Source organism: Eupeodes corollae, chromosome 3 (assembly GCF_945859685.1).
Source record: "Eupeodes corollae chromosome 3, idEupCoro1.1, whole genome shotgun sequence".
NCBI lineage: Eukaryota > Metazoa > Arthropoda > Insecta > Diptera > Syrphidae > Eupeodes > Eupeodes corollae.
The window spans coordinates 118587217-118609865 of record NC_079149.1 but is presented as its reverse complement, the minus strand read 5'-3'; the positions used below and the strand labels follow the sequence as shown (position 1 = coordinate 118609865).

General features: G+C 29.6%; 1 protein-coding gene across 1 annotated transcript in view; it reads left to right on the top strand.

Moving 5' to 3' along the window:
* Nucleotides 1–22649, top strand: part of LOC129949429 (uncharacterized) — a 297671-nt gene that overhangs the window by 143149 nt on the left and 131873 nt on the right. The window contains exons 3-4 of the mRNA XM_056060884.1: nucleotides 7620–7742; nucleotides 13163–13276. Coding sequence (XP_055916859.1) covers nucleotides 7620–7742; nucleotides 13163–13276 — 237 coding nt within the window. The remainder of the gene's footprint in view (nucleotides 1–7619; nucleotides 7743–13162; nucleotides 13277–22649) is intronic.

The window sequence follows — 22649 nt, the reverse complement described above, 5'->3', positions numbered from 1 at the left end:
ATCTAATTAACAATTTTGTTTTTAAAAACGCAAACCTACAAGAATAGCTAAAAATTCAATGACAATTAAAAATAATACCTCAAAAACAAAGAAAGATATTGATTTTTTTTTTTTGTCGAACATTAAATGTTAATGTCAATGTTTTGTAAAGCTTTAAATGAAATGGATAGATGTGCACCAATCAGTTCTTAGTGGACCCATAAATTTCGCCAGTTTGTCTGTTCGTCTTCTGCCTCTACAGTCTACAGCCCAAACCATTATATTTATGATATGATTTAAAAAGACAAATATTTAGCATTTTTCTTTGAAACTCGATATCGCGAAAATCAGTCTTTATTTTTGTACGAAATTGAAGTTCAAAACGTATATCAAACGTTACATTACGCTTTAAGTAACTGTATACTAAAAATATTTTTGAACTAAAACTGAAAAATGTAATATAACAAAAAAAACAATCTCTCTAAAGCTTTTTAAGAAATCAAATGGCATTTACATTTTTGAAAAGAAACTTCTTTGCAGGTACAGTTTTGAGTTTTAAAATAAAGGAAAGATATTATATGAACAGACTTTTTGGATACATGAACAAGTTGGTGCGACCTGGTCGTGCATTTTATTTTACATTAGAATTATTCGATTTAAGAAAAGATGTTCAATTTTATGATGATAATATTGATATAAAAGAATTGAATGTTAAATTCTCTACTTCACAAACCCAATTCAGGGAAATATCTTTTAAACGTGCAGAAAATGATACTACTAACGCCTTTTCAGTAAGTGCCAGAAATGATTGTAGGTAAAGCTATTTTCTCCATAAAATCTAAATGCACCGGACCTGACAATATTCATCATCCTGACTTTTTTTGAAATCCTCGTACCCTTTCCACTTCCCTACATAACGCACTTATTAAACACCATTATAATGACATCTACATATCCCATCCTTTGAAAGACATCGAAAACTATCCGCAAGCAAAACAAGGAAAGAAACAGGAATACAGACCGATAGCTATCCTATTTTTCTGATAAGTAACCAGATAAAATATTATATTAAAGACAAGCAATTATTGAATCCCTTGCAATCTGGATTTCGGTCTGGACATAGTTGTGTTTGAGCTTTACTCAACGTTTTTGATGACATAAGACATGCTTTAGATAATAAATTTACAACTGTGTTAGCGTAACTTGACTTTTCAAAGGCATTGGACTGTAAACCATAATCTTCTCTGTGATACAACCCTATGAACTTCTCTGACACAACTAAAAACTCATTTACTCATATTTGACCAATCGTATGCAAGCCGTGTCTTGGAATGGTAGAATGTCCTAGTTCCTCCCTGCTAATAATAATAATAATAAAATATTTTCATTGTTCATTGATGATCTGCCCTCTGTTTTGTCTTACTGTCAGTTTCATTTCTATGCAGATGATGTCCAATTATTTATTAGTTTTCCTGAGATGATGCTTAAAAATACAATACCTCAAATGAACATTGATTTACAGTCTATAAAATGATTGGTCGAAACGGAACGGATTGAGTTTTATTCTTAAAAAACGAAAGCTCTTCCAATTTCAATAAAAAAACCAAACCCAGATAATTTCCCTCCCGTTATGTTAAATACCTACCCATATTAAATTAAAGCTGTAAAAACACTTGCCCTACGTATAATAACATACGGGTGTGAGCTGTTTGCTGATCTTGATTATCAGTCAGCTCACAATTGCGATCTTGTAGCTTTCTTCAAATATCGTTTTTGTATTTTACTCTTCGAATAGTTTGTTAAAAAGTCTCCAAGTTATCTATGCAACAGACTTAATTTTTGTGCTTTTAGCCGTTCCATTTTATTATAAGCGCACATTCAAGCGGTTATTACTTCCCTTATTACGCATAGACACAGTGTGAGCATTAAAAAAGGGAGAGAGGGGTTGAAAGGAGGGGTCGTTGAAAATTGTTTTTGACTTCCCGAATATTGGAATGACCGAAAAAAGCAGAGCTTGGAAAGGCATTCCACATTCACTCAGTACGTCCAAAGAAAAAATCTCTATACTTGACAGTATGACCGAAGTTGGGCATTTCGAGAAGCACGAGTATAACGGTTGATCTGTTTAAGTGAAGAAATGCAGGTGGCTATTTTTCAAAAGTATAAATAACGATAAAAGAAGGAGAGTCAAGAAACTTTACGACGATTTTCAACAGACGAAAAGGAACCAACGATGAAATTATCATCAATCAATTTAAATGCTTTACGTTGAATACTGTACAATAAATAAATTAATTAACCTTTTTTTAATCTGTCGAGTTGTGACATAAAAGTGTCAGAGAGCTCCAAAATTTATCTTGTCGTAAAACTATTTGTTATAGCACTTGAACCATTTTAAAAGAGTTATGTTAGATGAAATGTCAAGTTGAATAAAAATACAAATAAAACTATTATACAAGAACGATATACATAAGAATACTATTTTTAAGCTCTCGTAAATTCATAATACAATGAAAAAAGACCAAATTTTCTTTTAATTGTTGTTTTCAAAATTTTCTGGTGTTTTTTCTTTTTTTGTGCCTCTTAATTGTTATTACATAAAAATAATGTTGTGTAAGCATTAAGGTATGGTCCTTTTTCTAATTTCAACAAAAAACATTTCTGGAGTTTTTTTCAAAAAAAAAAAAAAAAAATCCGGAACCCTATTCAAATTTTAAGGGTAACGTATCATGATTTTTTCAAAAACCATATTTTTACATTCTTGTTGGAACATTCATTTTTTCAACAAAAAAAATTCTAAAAATACTTACTAGGCAGTGTTTTTTTTCATAAATTTTCTCTGAATTCTGAGAAAATACATAATTTTTGTGTATTATTTTAATTAATTTCCTAGAATCCGTATTATGTAGATAAATAATAAATTCTTCATTTTATATCAGTACACTCGTATTCTAGGTATTTGTGGTTATTATTTTCATTTATTTAAAAGTCAAGAACAAAAACTGGCAAAAACATCATGAAAACCAAAACAACAATTAATGTCAATCAAGTTCAGATATTCCGCTTCCGTATCTATATAAATATAAGCCAACGAGTATAAGAGAGCATGGCTTTCACGATGTTCCATTTTATGCAATTTTTTTTTTTATTTTTGTTGATAGCTATTTTTATATTTTCTTCATGATAACATGAATTAAAAATTAATTAAAATTCATTTTTCCTGTCTTCATCTAAGTGTTTACTTTTGTTCCTTGGATTTTTTTTTGTATTTTCAAATGGTTATGACATGTTGAAAATAAGTGAAAAAAGAACAGTGTTTTTTATCAAGAAACTAAGAAACACTGATGTTAAGGAAAAAGCCAGAGAAAAACTAAAGTTGGGAAAAACTATTTCTGCATTATTGTAAGTTATATTTAAGGTTTATTTTTTGTAGTTGAATAATTTAAAGGGAAGAGCATTGAATTTATGCAAATTTTATGGAAATAAGTTCTACGTGAAAATGAATCTTATAGAGATTTTAAACTTTTCTTTTAAATAACAATAAATAAATTGGATCAAAATGCAAATTAATGAATATAAGGACTTTTACTGTAGCTTAAGCGTTTAGGGATGGATCTGCTAAATATTTTGTTGAGTTAACAATTTAACTTAGGTACTTTACTCATTCGATAGAACTCTTAAACATTTATTCTAATATTTAATCAGCATTTATGTTAAAAAGAATAGAAAATTATTAGAACTTTTTTATCTGATATAAAACAACAAATGAATATTCCATTTTCTCAGGGCTCTAAAGAGAATTGTGTGGATGGTTTTTTACCATAGCAGTTTAAGAAAAATATGAAAAATACATCTCACGAACCAAAAACGCTAGAGAGTTGAATTAAATCTTGTATCATGTATGTGATACCAAACCAACATACGTTTGAAAAAAAATTTAACTAACGTTCTTGTTGATAAATCAAAAAACAGAAAAAATAAATTTGTCACCTAGAAAATGTTATACGAATAAAAAATGATTTCATCTCCAAAACAATTTTGTGTAACGAAAAATAACGTTTTTAACATTTGGTAAAATTAAAAAAAAAAAAAACCCAATTGAAAGTTTTTTGTATAAAAATAAAAACCTAAAACAAAACATTACCCAAAGTTGGTAAAAATTGATTTTGGACACAACTAGCTTTTCAACAAATTTGAGATTATGGCTTCCAACTAATCTTAACCTATAAACAATATTATTTTCATCATTCGTACAAATTTTGAGAAAAAATTAAATTGACAATTTTTTTACGCAAATTTGGTAAAAATTGATGTTCGATTCTTGATATCTTTCAAATTAATTTCATTCATCCAATTTGTAAAAATTTAAGAAATGCTAATACAACTTGTAAAAATTTGTTTTCGACGGAAAATCTATTTAAGAAAACTAGATTTTGAAACTATACTATTTCTTTATATGAAAAATATTTTTGGGAATTTTAAAATGTTTAAGAATAATTCTACTTTTTTGTATCTTATTTATGCCGAAAGCTAACCAATTTTTACCTAAAATACAGACTTTACCATAAAAATTAATATAAATATCTTAATACCTTAAAGCTAAATTAATTGTTATTTAATTTTGAAGACTAGTACTTGAAATTCCTATTTCTCCTAGAAGATCAACAAAATTAAATCTCTTATAGAGTATAAAACAGCCGATTCCTACAACTGTGAATATGGCCTTTAAAAAATGTTCTCATTTTTTCCCCGAAAAATATGAACAATGTAAAACCATACTCAAAACTTCCTCCTGTCCAAAAAAAGCTAACAAAAAAGACTACAGCACAAACATAACCCATCAAGAATACCACCCTTACCTCTATTCCTATCCATATCCACCTTCTAGCCTGAAGAGTATATATGGAAGAGAATTCCCATTACGTTTTTTGTGTTATTTAGAGGATCTGCCTACCAACTATAATTGTGCGCTACAAGCGTATAACATGCTTACTATTCAAATAAATAAATAACTTCCTCTATATGTATGTATGTTGGTAGTGAGTCCGGGAAGGCGGATGCCTATAAGCGGAAGTTAAAGCTCGGATGTGTGTAAAGTAATAATGCAGCACAGACATGCTTTTTCTATATCTACAAGAACTATGTTTTTTTTAGTCTAAGGCTTCAAAATATTTCAACAGTTTTTTATTTTTTGTTGGTGTATGATGTGATTTTTTTGTTTTCCTTTCTTCCAATTCTAATTCTATTTCCTAACGGATAGTAGTTTGTTGCTATATGTAGAAGTAGTAGTAGGTATGTCGAGAGGAGGCTCAGTAGGTAAAAAAAAATCCTGAAGTAGATTAGTACAAGTGAACTCTCACTGGCATGGCCATGGTCCGATTTACGACTTACATCCCTTTTGGCTGAATATGTCAGTTGATCTACACATTTTCAAACAAAAAAGCCGACATAACAGTCCTTTATAAAAACGACGACTACGGCTCTGATGGTGACGAGGACCAACGACGACGATGACGACGTGAACCAAAGAGGCAGGACAAGGTCCTTTATGAAAAATATCCTCTATAGTGAACCTACTTCTGACTTTATATGAGAGTTGTTAGAGGTACATAAAGAGGTTAGGTCTAGTGGAACTAATGTTCATAAAAGTTCTAGAGTGTTTTTTGTTCTTCTTCTTATTTTTTTTGTGTGAATCCAATGAACTTTTGAGCACAGAGAGAATGCGAGAGAGTAAATTGATTGTGGCAAGGATTATTAATAATTGAATACATGCATCATTGGTTTGGCCTCTTAACTAAGAGGATTCAAATTTCAAAGTTTGATGAGGAATTTTACTAAAGCAAAAATGTACCATATGCAGTTCATATGAAATTTTCAAAAATGAAAAACCCAGAACATATTCTGAGATTGGTGGCCTTAATTAACATGTGCGCTAAGTTTTTAATCTGTACATGATTTCAGTGTTGTTATTGGATTCTATTGAATAACAATGTTGGTAGCTACTTTAACTTTTGTATGATATATATTTCATTTTTCAATCCCGAAATTCAGTGCGATTAAAACTGAAAGTTGGTACAGGCACACCTCCCAGAAAATGCATGGCAATAATTTTAATAATTTTATATTTCATACACAATCTCATCGATTAAGTCCATTCGTACGAGTACAATATTTCCATGATATCTTAAATTTATTTTAATTTAAAGATATTGATCACATAAAGAAAGACCCTGTTAAATAAGTTTCAACAATCAATTCAACTTCATTTCAAAGTGGTGATTTTTATGCTAGCCAAAATTATCAGTAAAAATATCATTCACAACTTAAAATGTTGCTATATTGAAATTGAAAACTCTTTTGAGTTTTGATGAACTTGATTCCAATCTGGCTTGAAAATTAATGTATGAAGTAAGGTTTTTAAGATATTACTTTTTGAGGCTATCCTATTGTATGAAAAAGCTTTTTTTTCAATGAAATCTGTTGTGGTTTTCCAAATCTTTAATCCCTATTCAGTTGAAATATTTAAATTTTTTTCGTACGATATTTGAAAAACCTTCATTAAACTATAAATGGTAATACTGCTTTCTATAGAAAAAAGCCAAAACATTTTGAAAGTAAGTAACGAATCTGTTTTCTGAACCATTATATCAAGTATATCAAGTTTTTGAAACGTTTTAACACACAAACAATGTTGAAATCGGGTATTTTTAAAACTTGAGCAAAAAATTAAAATTAAAGTTTGGATTTGAAATCAACTCAAGGTTTACTCAAAACTAATAAAAGGGTTGAATAAAGACTCATAATTAATGAGAACTTCCAGAAAATTATTACGATACTAAAAGGATTTAAATTGTACCTAAAAGAGAAAGATTGGTCTTGTGCAAAATCGCAAAGTAAAATTTATTGTTAAAAGATATTTTGAATTTTAACTTAGACTACAAAACCCCGTTTATTTTTAGTATTTCTATCTTGTCTTCTATATGTGTTTGTTGTTTCATTTAAACCTTTTGTTTGTAAAAATTACACAATGATTACTTTTCTCAGGAAATTATTTCGGATTGTTGTAACGACTTACAGGATTTTTCATCTCTACGAGTTTGAAGTTTACATGAAACAATTAACTTATCAAAAATATGTTTTAAAAACTTGTTTGATTCCAAATGGAAGTCAAATGTAATGTGAGTATAATATTGTTAAATGGAAACCTTAATTAAGATGAAAAATGATGCAGGTTTTCAGGTGAAAGTTATAATTTCAGAATTAATTCGTAGTTTTACAGTAACATATTTGTATTTTTATTTACTTGTCTATTTTATTTTAAAATGTGTACCAAATTTCCCCTTAAAACAAATCCAATTCTGTATAATGAACATGTGTTTGTGTGCATGAACTTTAGAACAGTATTAGACATATGACGGTTGTGTTTACGAATATTTTACTTTTCAACATAAATATATTTTATACAACTTTATGAACAACAGCATCAGTATAATATTAACATAAATTTGTTCATTTCAACATGGCATCATATACGAGTATGAGTACGATGTTATTTTGTTGTTGCTTACATAATTGAACTTCTAACTTCTATGTTTTGTATACATACATATATTTATTTCTATTTCTATGTTTTATTGCAGGTTTCAACTTTTAAAACAGTAAAGAGCTGCAGTGATTTAAATGCGGATGATGTTGTACAATATGACAGACCGAAAATATCTTACCCTCCCCATCATCAAACACCAGTAGTTGTCAATTATGAGGTAAGTAAAATACATGCATGGTTTTAAACAGTAAATGAAACTTTTGTACGAATGTATGATGAAAAATATGTTCTTGTTTTCCAAAAAACAAAAAACACAAAAAGCAATATTTCTATGAAACATGATTTTTTATTTAGGAAATTGTTAATAAAAAATGTATATGAATCGAGAGTTTATATACATGTATATGTATATATGGTTATAGTAAGCTACAAACCAAGGTAGCAAGTTTTATTAAAAAATTCTTTTTTTGTTCTAATTATTTTGTATCATAAAGTTTGAACCTTGAAGGTTGAAGGAGTTGAAGGTTTATCTTCCCCACAAAAAAGAAGTCCAGCGCTGTCAAATCGCATGATCTTCGTGGCAAGTTGATATCGCCACGACGAAAAATTAGGTGGCCATATTCGCTCGATTGTTTGACATCTGACACCGTCTTTTTAAAACTACATATTCTCCAAATAGTATTCTTCAGTAGCAAGCAAAAAAAGTGACCATAACGCTCCGAATTGACGGTGACAGTCATAAAATGGTCATTTTCATTTTGTATGGATGTAGGTGTAAATCCAAATGCAAAATACGGAATGTGCTGTATGACATTTTTAATTCCTGAGAACGACAAGGAATCGACACATTCGGATCTTCAGCAGCATTTTCACTTATAGCATCGATATTTTGAATGGTTTGAGCCAACTGCTTGCTTTGTAGGACGATTTTGTAAACTATGAAATCCTCTTAAAGCACTATATGTGGCTCTGGAAGATTCACTATTTGTGTAGTAGGTTTTAACAATCTTTATGCGTTGTGCGATTATTTTTTTAATCACAATATAACAATGATTTTTGTAATACCATATTTCCTTGTATTCAATTCTAAAGAAAAAATAATGAATCCAAAATATTTTCTAAAATATGGAACTACGTTCATGCCATATCTTTGTATGAATTTTTGAAAAATTAAATGTTTGTAAATCAGTTTACACCATTTATCAACATTAATTTAAAAATCAAACATTACAAAAATAAACAAGATATTGTAAGCCATGGAAGGCTTTTCTCCAAATACGGTAAAATAGTTGCAAGAGAAGCGATTCCTAGTGGCTAGGTAGAAATGGCGATCTCAAGGCAACCTAGCCTGAGATCCAATTAGCGCTGTAGTGCGCCGTTTTGATATTCCTGGTGGCTAAGTCTATCGTTGTAATTTTTTCACATTTCCACCAAGATTTTCTGATTCAACTACTCAAGACTTCTTTTGTTGGGCCTATTAAATATCATGTTGTTACATAAAAACAAGCCCAATCAATCTTAGACCAGAAAATATTCCACAAAATAGTTAAAAATTTTCCACAGGAAATTGGAAATGCGGCCAAGGGCGGATCCAGACTTTCATCAGGGGGGGGGATCAGAAGTTGCTAATTTATCAAATTATTTTAGAACACTGTTGCACAACAAAGCATGGTCTAACTATTTTATTAGGATGACACCCTACATATGAAAGCATTCTAAGATTCCAAAAAAAAAAAAATACACTTTTCTTGTTTAAATTCTATTATTGAGAAGAACGCTACAAAAATTCAAGAGAGACAATCTGGTAGGGAGAGCTGTCATCACTTTTTTGACGTAGTTTTTTTTGGACTAAATTTTCAGGAGTCTATTATAACTTTTGTAGTACCCGTGGCATTATGGTTAGTGCGTTGGACTGTCATGCAAGGGGTCTTGGGTTCAATCCCTGCCTGTGCCAACTTAATTTACAAAAATTAATTTTCGCGGGTACTGCCTCTTGCGAGGAATTGACAAATCCTTCGAGAGTAATTCTTGTCATGAAAAAGTGCTTTCTCAAACTAGCTGTTCGGATTCGGCCTTAAATTGTAGGCCCCTTCCATTCCTGACAACAGTACTCGCACACAGAAATGGTTGAGAGTTGTAAGTCACTAGGCCCTGGTTCACAACGGACTGTTGCGCCAACCCATTTGATTTAATTATAACTTTTGCTATCAGCCTCATTACTCGTAAATTATCCTTAAAGGATGCAACTAAATTTACAAATTTTAAAGAGAAAAATGCTTGGTTCTTCAATTTAAGGATTTAGGTCCATTTAAGTACATTCATTAAATTAAAACAATTAAGGTTAACTAATAAATTGGATGGAATGAAACGTTTGTGAGGCACTCACAAATTACACGTTTCAGAATCCCTTTTCACTTCAAATCTCAAGAGATTCAAAGCTTTCAATTAGCCATTAGTTTAACAAAAGTGTCGTGTTTAAATCACAGTTCTAGAGCATCCAAAGCAAATCCTCTTCAAAAGTCGATTTATTTAAGGTCTTTTGTATTCAACAGAAAATTTTTAAAGAAATAAAATGCACTACTGGGTTTCAAGAAATTACTGATGTCTTCCAAAATGTTTAAAAATATTTCCTATATTTTAAGATATAAAAATGTAACTTATTTTTTTTCAAAAATCATTTTAAATTTTGTCTTACAAATATTTTTGGTAAGCACAAAATACAGTGCTTTTAGACATACATTTTACATTTAAATTTCGTTACCGAGTTTTGTAAACAAAATCAATATTTTTTTTAAATTAAAAACAAATACATTTTTGATCAACATCAATTTGATCATTTGATCATCGACAAGAGCTTGCACAGAAAGAGAAGATTATTGAATTGGGTCCATTAGTTGCTGAGAAACCTTAAAAAATGGAGGTTTTATGAGGGATACCCTTCTGGAGCAATACCAAAATATGTTTTTCTTTTAGAGAGAAGCCAATTAAGAATACAAAATTTAAAGAAAGTTTTAAAAAAATAACATATTTTTAAATTCACGATATCTTTTTCAAGGTTTCTTCTTAAGAACCTAAATATTTGCCCTTTTTCTTCTAAGTTGAGTGAAATCAAGAATTTGAGCTGTTTTTTGATAAAACCGCGTTTTGGTGAATGTCGTTAAATCACTAACAAATCTAGACTGTACAAGCCTTATGGCTCATATGACCCCCCCCCCTGGATTGTCCATTGATCAAAAGTTGATGAATTTGTGCTGTGTTCCAGGAATAGGGCTGAATATCCGACTCATATTATGTTCTTGGTTAAGTCTTCAGTTAAAAGTTTAAGGAAGTAAAATCCAAATTTAGTTTTTATATACAAAATTATTCAAAATATAATGGGTTTTAACGCAATACGATTAGTTTTGAATTGAAGGGACTTCCTACAAAAAAACAAACAAATTATCTCCCAGGGGGGTGTGACTCTTACGACCCCCAAGAATTGAATATGTATATTTTTATGTTGAATCGATGTCTGTAGAGCAATTTTTAAGACTTTAAAAATGTGTTCTTTTTTTAAAAGAAAGACTGGTAGTATTATTATATTTGTTTTCAAAACGCTAAGCCTGATAAAAATATAGATTTTCATATACGAGTATGTTAGTATTCTAAAACTTGTTCTTCTTATATCAGAGGTAAAAATAGAATGGCAAACTTAAAAAAAATGTTGAGCAAGCGAAAAAAATAAATATTTCAACCCAAAAGAAAAAAGTTAAAAAAAATGGAAGTATAAGAAAAACGTTAATTTTGAGGAAAAAAAATATTAGAATATTATTAAATTTTTTAATGTTAATGCTTTGAGCTTCAACTATTAAAACTAATAAATTGGTGTAGCGATAACATTATTATCGAAGTCACAATTAAAGTCTTGATTAATTAAGGGCCAAAATACATGTTTGTACCTTATTACAAAAAAAGAAAAGAATTGAATTTTCAAGTACCTCAAAAGCAACAGTTTGAATTTTCGAAATCTAAATGCCACCCAATGCTAAAATAAAAATTAATCAACAGTATTTAAATTGTTTTTGCAGTAATAACCTCACATTCTTTTGAATACTTGAATGATTCAAGAAACAAGAAAATGTACATTTACGTTTAAAACAAAACTTAAAGATGAAACTTACTAAACCAAGTCTCTATACCTTTTCGGAGAATTCCAAAACCTCAGTCTTGCGGATGAATATTTTGTTTATTTTAAGATTATTCTCGCACTCTTCTCCAGAATGAGATTTATTCCATCTAACCGATATTCATTTATAATTAAAATGGAAATCCTTGTACATTAAAATTAATTAAATGTAATCCCTTCTGATGAAGGGTGATAGTGTAAATAACATTGCACCATATTTCAAAACATGCTTTCTCTCCCATAGGTTAAACCTTCTCAAACTTCCTACAAGACTAACCATACAATCAGTCTCAGTCAAGACACATATTCTTCTCGTCTTATATGAAGGTTTATATTTATATTCTTTGCCATAATAAAACCTACCTCGTATTAGATCCTACCTATTATATGGATATGAACTCCCAGATACAAATCATTTTCACTTGTAGTACTCCTTGATTCGAAGTAAAATTACGAACGAACATCCTTATGCAAAATAGTAACTACATAAATGTCACTTCTTTCCAAAATAAAAAAAATAAATAAGAAATGGAAACAGAAATCTGTAGAGTAGTTCCCTAGATTGAACAAAATTTAATATTTACTCTAGTTCATTCTATCCCCGAAGGTTGAAACTTACCAGTCGTTATCTGAATGAGGGCTACCGCAAGAGTATCGCTGCAAACACACAGGTAGACCGAATACCTCATTAAAACTGCAAACTGTGCGCCAGAGGGGAAATTTCTCAATTTCGTGCATCGAAAAACTTTTCAAATGACAACGATGAGTGATTGTACGAGAAGAAGGGTAAAATTGAGATTGGGTTTAGGTTTGGGTTTTGGGTTCGGGCTTATGTTGAGTTGGGTTGGATTGGGGCTTAAAATAGAAGGGCTGTGACCTGCAGATGGGATGGGGAAATAGTTCCAATGCATTCACACATCACACATGAGCTACCTGTCATATTTCCTGTAATTATTTAACACAGAGTTTCATCAGAGATTACAGACGGAGGATTCTATGAGTCTTTGAAAATTTCTTTATGGCAACACCACGACCGACTATGTATAACAACGGTGGTGGTGCTAAGGTGTCAGGGTGAGGGTGTATCAGTACTGTATAAGGATGCCAGGGGGCACCACAGATGATGATGAAATGATGATGCTCTGAAAAGGGGTTTCAGTTTCGGTTTCGGTTTCATTTTCATATTCATTTTCGGTGCCTGATGCTGCTGAAACTGATATTTGTTTATTGAAAAGAGCTCGAGGAAGCTTTTAAGTTTTTATCATTACGAGCACGCACGTAATGCTGTAATACTGTAATATTGTGTTTTTTGTGTTTGGGCCTATAGGTATTTTTATTGTTGTTGTTCGTGTGGTTTTTGTTTGTATGCCTATCCCTATATTCATATCTATCCAACATCCTACAACCCCTTACATACCTATACATATCTCTTACTACATTGTTTTCCATGTTTTGTTTCCTTTTTGTTACAGAACTCGGTTCTCGGCTCAGGTGGTATAATGTACGTGGATGGAAAAATCGTTTCCGGCCCGCTGGAATCTCTGGTGGATATACTTGTACCAAAGAATGTCGATGAGTTAGATAAGGTAAGGTATGATTTCATTTTTGTTTGTTTTCTAAAATCATGGTTTTGCAAGGGTATGTTTTCGAAGATGAGGGCGCACCATCATCCTCAGACCAAAGTTAAGGAGGATTTTCTTTGGTGGTCTACATGATTTACTGTATGTCCCAAATGAAGAGCTCTTTTTCGCTCCCTCTCTTCTGGAAATTAATGAATCCCTTTTTAACCCCATTTCCTTTTTTGTGGTTTCGCATAACTAGCCGAGTGTAATAAGTTTTTGTCAGTTTGTATGATTTTAAAAGGGAGCTTCTTCTTCCCTTCTTCTTCACCCAACAGTTAGAAGTAGTCACAGGTGTTCTTTAAGTGTTGATTTAGTATTTTTTTTTTTGGTTGGTTAGGAGTTGGGTGAGGATTAAAAATGTTCAAACGAAATTATGGGTCTTAGAAACCCTTGTGGCTAATCAGGACATTTTTCGGTCTTACTTAATAAATAATATAAGAGAACAATTTGATTTGAAGGAAGAGTTGTTCAAATGGGTATTTGGAAAAGATCAAGTTATGTGTGAAAAGGGACATTTCTAAATACATAAAATGTAGTGAATGTAGGTGCTTTAACAAGGTACGAGTATGTCAATGATATTATAAAAAAGGTATATCTCAGCTCACAGCTCGATGATTAGGGTTAGACAAACTTACATCTGCATTAATCTATTTTTAATATCTCTAACTACATAGTATTAAATTGAGAAATGTGACTTTAAAAACTTAGTTTTTTAAACATGTTTATGACATTATATGAGTATTTAATATGTAAAGTCCTTTTTACTTTCTAAAAATGTTTGAACAATGTTGAAATTGTCTTCTAATTTTTGTTTTTCCCCATTGATCGCGATATCTTACTTTTGAGTTATAATTAAGAAATCTAATATTTAATTTCCACATATTTTATTTAAAAAAAAATATCTTAATCTGATACCTTCATTGATCTCCTAAGATTACTCCCCATTTTAGTGACATCAAAAAACTTTAATCTGCTTATATGATGCGCAAAATAAAATATTTACGCTTTAAATGGGTTTCGTTTGCCGCTAAAATAACTGTTAAAAATCTTTAAAAAAAAAAAAAATTTGTATGTGGATTTATTTCCTTTTATTTCAAATTCAATTTTGAAATGCATTTCCATTTCTCAAATGAATTTTCCGATTATAAAAAAATGAAGAATTAAAAAAAAATTGTTCCATTAATTTTAAATCACTTTGAACGACATACATAAAAACCACAGACCCCAATTTTAAATATTCGATTTTTTTAATATTCCAGAGAAATAAATTACATACACAAATTCAAGAAACTTTAAGTTTACTTTAAAAACTTAAATAAGAAATTGTCAACGAACACAAAAAATCAAAAAATTTAACTCACCATCTTTCTTAGTAAAAATTTAAGATTAAAGGTTTGACATGTGTTGACAAAAATGGAAAAGGCTCTTTAAAAGTAAAACCATTTAAAATGCCTTGAGAATTTTTAAAAATGCATACAAGCTGAAAGACACAGGTGTCTTTCTGCAACTCACTTTTTCCAAGAAAATGCCCTACACTACAGAAAAATAATACAAAAAAATTAAACCAAACAGTTCAGTTCATATAAAAAACAACGCAAATATATTAGAAAACAAATCATTTTATTTTAATCATAATAATAATAAAACATTGATAATAATGAAACGGATGGAGAACACAAATTTTAGGTGACAATAACATTAATGCTATCAAAATAAATAACCTGCCAAATGAACGTCAGAATCAAAAGCAAAATACTTTATTAAAAATAATTGATAGTCGACCAAGGGTGCCACTTACAAAAAATAGAAGTAGTAGTAGTAGTAGTATGAGAATTTGAGATATAACCGCCGCCGTCAGATCATTTAGTATTAATGGTTGTAAAATATTGTCATATTTTGTATCAGGGTTTAGTGATAAGATTATGTTTATAGATTTCTTTAATTTTATTTAAACCCTCGAAATATTCTTCATTTTTGAAACACATGTTGTAATTGAAAATTTAAATTAATGTACCAAATATTTTAACGGATACACATTTTTGGATTCCGGCAACCAAAACTTCATCAAGAGGTCTGCAAGCGCCTATATGGAATACAAACATCAAAACTGGAGTTCTATAATTTTCGGAAATCCAAGATAATTTTGTCGTAATGCTTTCAAAAAACCTAAAATGTTCATTATTCTCTTTTATATAAACTGCAACAGATGGACCAAAGACTCTGACGGACTGAACAATATAATGTGTGATCTATCTAGGAAAAAACGTAATATTAGTTAGTGATTTCAATGCTAGAATAAGTGATAACCAAGTCATAACTCAAATGGCTATATCTAGCTCAGCACAATCAAACCAAAACGTAATGACATTATTAGAAATGCTACAAATGTATGATAGTATTATTTTGAATTTCAATTTGTTGGTACCAAGGCAAATCGGTGATTGATTACTGCATGGTAAGCAACGATTGGATCCGTCACATAAACAAATTTGAAATTTGGAGTAAACAATTTTCTGATCATATATTCATATGATATTAGTGATTGAATGGAAATCTCATTTTGAACCACAACAGAGATCCCTTAGTTTGAGGCCCTGACTAAAATGGGAAACTCCAAATTTAGAAACATATCAACACTTTTTAGATTGTTACGTTTTACACACCCCTCCAACTTATTTGTCAACTTTCGCACTCACAACTCAATTAACAGAATCCATAAGATGTTCTACAATTAACCCCACTCAAAATTCAACGAAATCTTTGTCTCAAAAATGGTTTGATACAGAATTTCTTAATGGCAGAAAAAAATAATTTGCTTTATTGAAAGTCTTCCGCAGATATTTTTCTGATCAGATTCGAAAATGGTACATATAACTAAATGAAAAATATTAGAAAATATGCTTTATTAAGAAAACCAATTTTGAATCCATGCAAGTCCAATCACTAAGTCAAATCAAAAACACAAAACAGTTCTGGAAAATGGCAAAAGTGTTTCTGCAGATGATCTATCTGAATATTTCAAAAATTGTCTTCATATTAACCCAACAACTACTTTCTCTAACGCACAGTCAATATATTACAACTCGTTCTTCAAAGACCCAAGTACGAAAAATCCCCAGGTGAAGATGGGATACCCGACGAATATTTTAAAAATGCAACCACTACTTTTTATAACCATCTACATACACTTTTAAATAAGATTTGTGACAATGCTGTGCCGTCCTCTTTTAAAAATCTTTTATTTTTCCAGTCCCTAAGGAAAGGTGATCTTAATGCAGTTGAAAACTACCGAGTCAAACCCCTTATAAATGTCATTTGGAAGATATTTTGTGGTGATCTCATTAACATTCTTGAAAAATGGGTGAATGTACCCAACATCTTTACAGAGCTTCAAGTCGGCTTAAGAACGAACAATTAGAAGGTTGACCACATATTTACTTTAACATGCACGTTGTTTGCGATTTTAAAGCTGCATTTTATTTGGTGAATTGAAATGCTTTATTTTTTAGGCTTTCTAAACTTGTATTGTCAGCAAAATTCATTAAAATAATCCGTTGTTTGTACACAGATATAGAAGTTGCAGTCTGGGATGGCAAAAAAATATTTCAAACCTTTTAAATCACTTATTGGACTAAAGAAGGGATGTCTACTCAGTGCTCTTTTTATTAATGATAAAACTGATATAACTAATAAATATATTTCTCTAGGCCAATGACTTTCTCTTGTTATCCGAATCAGCAGAAACCCTGCAATTGATGGTAAATCGTCTTACGGACTATTGTCCGTCTTGGTCTTTTCACGTTCAACTCGGAGTGAAGTTAGGAACACCTGGATACTTAATGGAAGTCGTTTTGAATTATCGAAAGAATACAAATATATATTAATTATAGCAAACACCATGTAGAAAAAGCAAAAACTTCACAAAGCTTAATTAATGTTACTTGGTAGAAGATCACATAACCTTTCAACAAAATATAATATTTTCAATACAGTCGTGAAATCTTCGCTTTGTTATGGCGGTACAAATATGGGGTATGCAAGAATACGAAGAAATTGAAAAGTTTCAAAGATATGTCTTAAAGAAAATATTCAATATTCTCTTAACTGCTCCAAACTATTCAATTTATTTGGAAACAGACCTGCAAAACTTTGTTACTTAAAGGCTGATTATTTAATTAAAGTGGTTGGTCTACGGGAAACTTGGTTATGCAAGACAATGACGCTCTGCCAAATTCGGAATAAGGACTTGTGGGTTAGGACATGGAAAAACATTGCTGCTTCCTGTGAAGAAGTTGTGCGGATCAATCTCAACAACAGTATGGTCAGATAAAAATGAAGTTTTACGAAATTATCCAAAAACTTTAAGAATCTAACCGGAATCAGATGATTAAAAATGCCCGTCAATCAGGGAGCAGATTACTCTATAGCCAGCTAAATTATAACTTGTGTGACAAGAACTACTTCCAAGATTCTCTCTCTTATAAAGATGTTTTCCTAATTTTTAAATCAAGATTCTAATGTATTTTAATAAGAACACCATTTCACTTTTATTTATCATCTTAAAACTAACTTATTTCTAACCTATCAGTTGACTCAAGCCTATATCGTATAACTTTCCAATATATTCATATCATTAAAAAGAGAAGTAAAGAGAATATTAATACATATATAATCTCGTGTTCTTAACATATATATCGGATGCGAACTTCTTTATTTAAATTGAAAACCATACAAAGAAAGCTTTGACCAATTTTGAGCGCTAAAGAAGATTGCCTATCAGTACAGGAAACAACTAAAATTTTAAATGGATCAGATTGGGGCAAATTTGTCAGAATTGTCAGAGCTAGCTACCATTATAAAATTCTTATAATAACGGAATAAACATAAATCATATTATGAAAATATTTGTACAATCAAATCAAACCGTGTTTCCTTTTTTTAATTTTATACCATTATACATATGTACTTCTTCAATTGTATACTTAAATATTTTTAAGTTTTAAGTCGAGCTGACGACTAAGCCAATACTTAAAAAAATGCATAAAAGCTTTTGTACAATTTATAATCATTGCTTACAACAAATGAATATTTAAATAAAACAAATAAATTTGAAATTGGTACAAACAAATTCAATATCTTTAATTTTTTGGAAACAGCACTTAATGCTAAAAAAATCTAAATTTTGTATATCTTGTAAAATTGCTAATATTTATTTTTAATATAATTTGTTTTGTTTCTGTTTCGCCTGAAACCTAGTTATCATTTAAATGTCATGTTATAGAGACAAATGCTAAATATATTAGACTTTTCAACAGTTTAAACATGTTATTCGATGATAAAATTAAATAATTATATAAATATTTACCTTACTTCTAAAATAAATATATAACCCCAGTACACATTAAAATTACAAAAATTCAAAAAGTTTCAAATTCGACCTCAATAATAGAATGGGTAGTGATTAAATAAAATACAACACACACTAAATATTTGCTTTCAAGCAATTAGATATTATTAGCAATAATAAAATTTAAAATCTCATTTAACTGTAGTTATTTTTATACAACTCTTTGGAATATTATTTCATCCTTCTAACAGGGAAGGGCAGAAATGAATCAAATGCTCAACATTGGCAATGTACATTTCTGCATTAATAACATGGACCTAATATTTTTTGGGTATTTAATATGATATTCCCATCACATAACATCCCTAAGGCTAATATTTACATATACATATATATTTTTTTTGTGTTTTGTATAAATTCAACACTTCAGATTAAATTATCATGCTCCCTCACATATTCACAATTCTCATATATCCTATATAACAAGGACAACAGCAAAAAAAAATAGTTTCCTTCCTGTTGGCTATAGGACACTCTCTATACCTACTATGGGTGGAAACGAGTTATGTAGAATACGTGGCATTCGCTTAAAAGGATGCTTTGATCTAGTTGCAGTAAATTTAATTAAAATGCTTCACTATCATGGACTGGATGCATGTGTATAGGTAAAGTATAGAATATCTATGGATTCCAACATAGCACAAAGTTTTCTGTTTGTGATTTCCTTTTGCAGACTATATCTCTCCCTTCAAATAAACGAATACATTTACTCCTACGTTATACAGAAGGTGAATCAATTTTTAACATGCAAACATCCATGTATTTTGTATATCGTACAAAAGTTGTAACATGAAGTGAAACATTTTTCACATATTGTTTGCATGCACCGAATTTCAGTTTACGTTTTATAGGCTCGAAGGTAACATGTGTGTTTAATATTTACGGGGCTGAAAAAAAATTGAGCGAATATATTTTTGAAACACCTTCCAACCAACACACCTGACCTATGAAACATGAATGAATGAATTTAAGGAAAGAGCATATATCCTATCCAATCATAATCAAACTTTTATGCCTTCAATCAATTAAAAATAGGGCTGCCATTTTCGTTGTTGTCAATTTAAGAGCTTTTATATATTTTTTGTTGGTACCAAACCTTAAAGGCATGCTTTTTAAATGATTAGAAAAAATTAACCTTATCTAAATTTATTTGATTTTCAATTATGTTAACATTCTTTTTCAATAAACGCTCAGTTTTATATCCATCCATATCCTTATCCATCAATACGTCTTCTTCAGATCTACTAAATAAAGTAACAATTGAAAAAGACCTAAGCACATCATTTAGTGACATAGCCCTACATCATTATCAAATTGATTAAGTTTGAAGGATATGGTAGAAGTATAGTGGTGGTAGTAGGAGTAGTTTAAAAAGAAAATCAAAATGGACAAAGTAAACAGCATAAACGAAGAAATAAGTAAGTAAGTGGTCGACAGTATTTACAGCATTAAGGGAGAAAAAAAAGGAATCCCATTAAGCTGATGGAATTAAGGTCTTTTTGAGCCAACAAGGTTTTTATTTTTCTTCCTACACAACACACAAATGTACATATGAACACTGTACAATGTACATATATGTATTTGTATATGTGGTATGTTTATGCAGGCATTTATTTTAACGAAGATATGTAAGTGGAAAGTTTAAAGGGATCGACTATGAGTTTTATTGATGAAAAGGTCTTTCAGGTCAAACATTCAAGCCTATATTAGGGAAATTAATTGAAATTTAAAAAATTATATTCGTCATATAATTTTATTTGAAAGATAACAAAAAAGGATAAACTATTCAAGACCCAAGTTTGTATATTTATAATTTATAATTTAAGCTGTTGTACATTGTATGTACATATGTAGGTACCTTCAGTCATTTGTTTTAATATGGTTAATTCTTATAAAATCCCTAAATCCTTTCTAGTTATCTATCTACTTAAGAAAATTAACATATGAATGCCTTTTTGGGTAATATCAATAATGATATTTTAACAAAAATAAACTTTTTAGACAAAGATTTTACAATTCAGCAGAATAATGAAACTAATTTCAAAATAAATTTAGTTGAATTGGATGATTTAACAAAGTATGGTACTTATAGTTATGTGGCGACTTATGTGTGTTCATTTGATGTTTTGAAAAAGCTCTGTTTCCAAAAATATGTCAAAGAGTTAATTATTAGTAATAATTACGAATATTTTTATTTGTAAATATATTTTAGCTTGTTTCATATCATTTTGATATTTCTGATGAAAATGAGGATTTTTGGAATTAAATAGAATGTTTAAAATATATATAAACGGAATATTGAAGATTGTTATGAAAGACTTAGAAAATCATCATAAATTGTATTAAAAAAAAGGCTGGGATGCGACCCACACAGATAACTTCCCATCCCGTCTCTTGATTTGTTTTGGTTAAAAGTTTCTATGTTTTTTTGTGGTGGGTTAAAAAAGTTGTTAGATGAATTATTCTTAAAAATTTCAAAGTTACCAACAATATTTTTTATATAATGAAGTAGTTTAGTTTGAAAACCTAGTTTTGTTAAATAGATTTTTAGTAGAAAACCAATTTTTGCCAATTTTAGCATTTCTTATTTTTTTTGATTTCTTATGTAAACAAATACAAATTGGATAAAGAAATTAATTTGAGATATATCGAAAACCGAAAATCAATTTTTTCCAAATTTGTGTATTATTTTTTGAAGATTTTATTTTTTTATGAAAAACCGGATTGTTGATTTTTTATAAAAAAAACCACTGAATGTCGAGAACATTATTTTCTGTGAAGCCAATATTTTTAATTTTTGAAAAGCTTTTTAAGTCGAAAGTAAATTTTTACCAAGTTTTAGTATTGTTTTTTGTTTAAGTTTTTATTTCTTGTAAAAGAAACTGTATATTGGATTTTTCTCAAAATTTTATCGATTGTCCAAAACAATATTTCTTACAAGATATTACAAGTCAATATCTCAAAGTTATTTCAATGTTTTTTTAAGTTTCAATTCGATTTATCTCAAAATGTTTCCGAATGTTAAAACAATATTTTTTTATATGTTAAATTAGTTGGAAGCCATAATTTCAAATTTTTGAAAAGGTATTTCATACAAAAATAAATGTTTACTAACTTTTTAAATTTTTGTTTAGGGTTTTTTTTTTTAAAGTGTCAACTCTATTTTTCTCAAAATTTCTCCGAATGTTACAAAATATTTCTTCAAAGTTAAAATTAGTTTGAAGCCACAATCTCATAGTTTTGAAAAGATATTTATGTTCAAAAACAGTTTTTACCAACTTTTTCTAAAATTTGTTTAGTTTTTATTATTTTTTGTACAAAATTTTGTCCATTCGATTTTTCTCAAAATTTGTCCAAATATTTAAAACATTTTTTTTTATAAGTTAAAAGCCATAATCTTAAATTTTTGAGAAGATTTTTAAGTCGAAATTCAATTTTAACCAATTTTGAGCACTGTTTTTAGTTTTTAAATAAAAAAAAGTCAACTCGATTTTTCTCAAAATTTTACCAAATGTTAAAAGCGTTATTTTTCGTTGCACAAAGTTATTTTGTAGATTAAGTCATTTTTTTTCGTGATATTTTCGGTGTAACATTTTTTTTAATTTGATTTTTTTTTTCCAAAAATGTGTTTGTTTGATGCGTTACAATAAATAATATGCAATTTAATTCAAGAAGTCTCCCATCTGGTCATTGGTTCGTGAGAAATGAAGTAACCCTCCACCTTTTCACCTTTTTTAAACTGCTATGGTAAAAAAAAACACCCACGCAATTTTGTTGACGGCCCTTTTTACAGTTCTTAGTGATTTTTCAAGAGTTTTATCTTTTGCAAAGAGTTAATCGAAAAGTCTTTTAAAGACTAACATTTTCAGTTTTTTAACCGTTTCTTTATAAATCAAAGAAGTCTTTTCCCATACAATTGTTCTTTTTTTT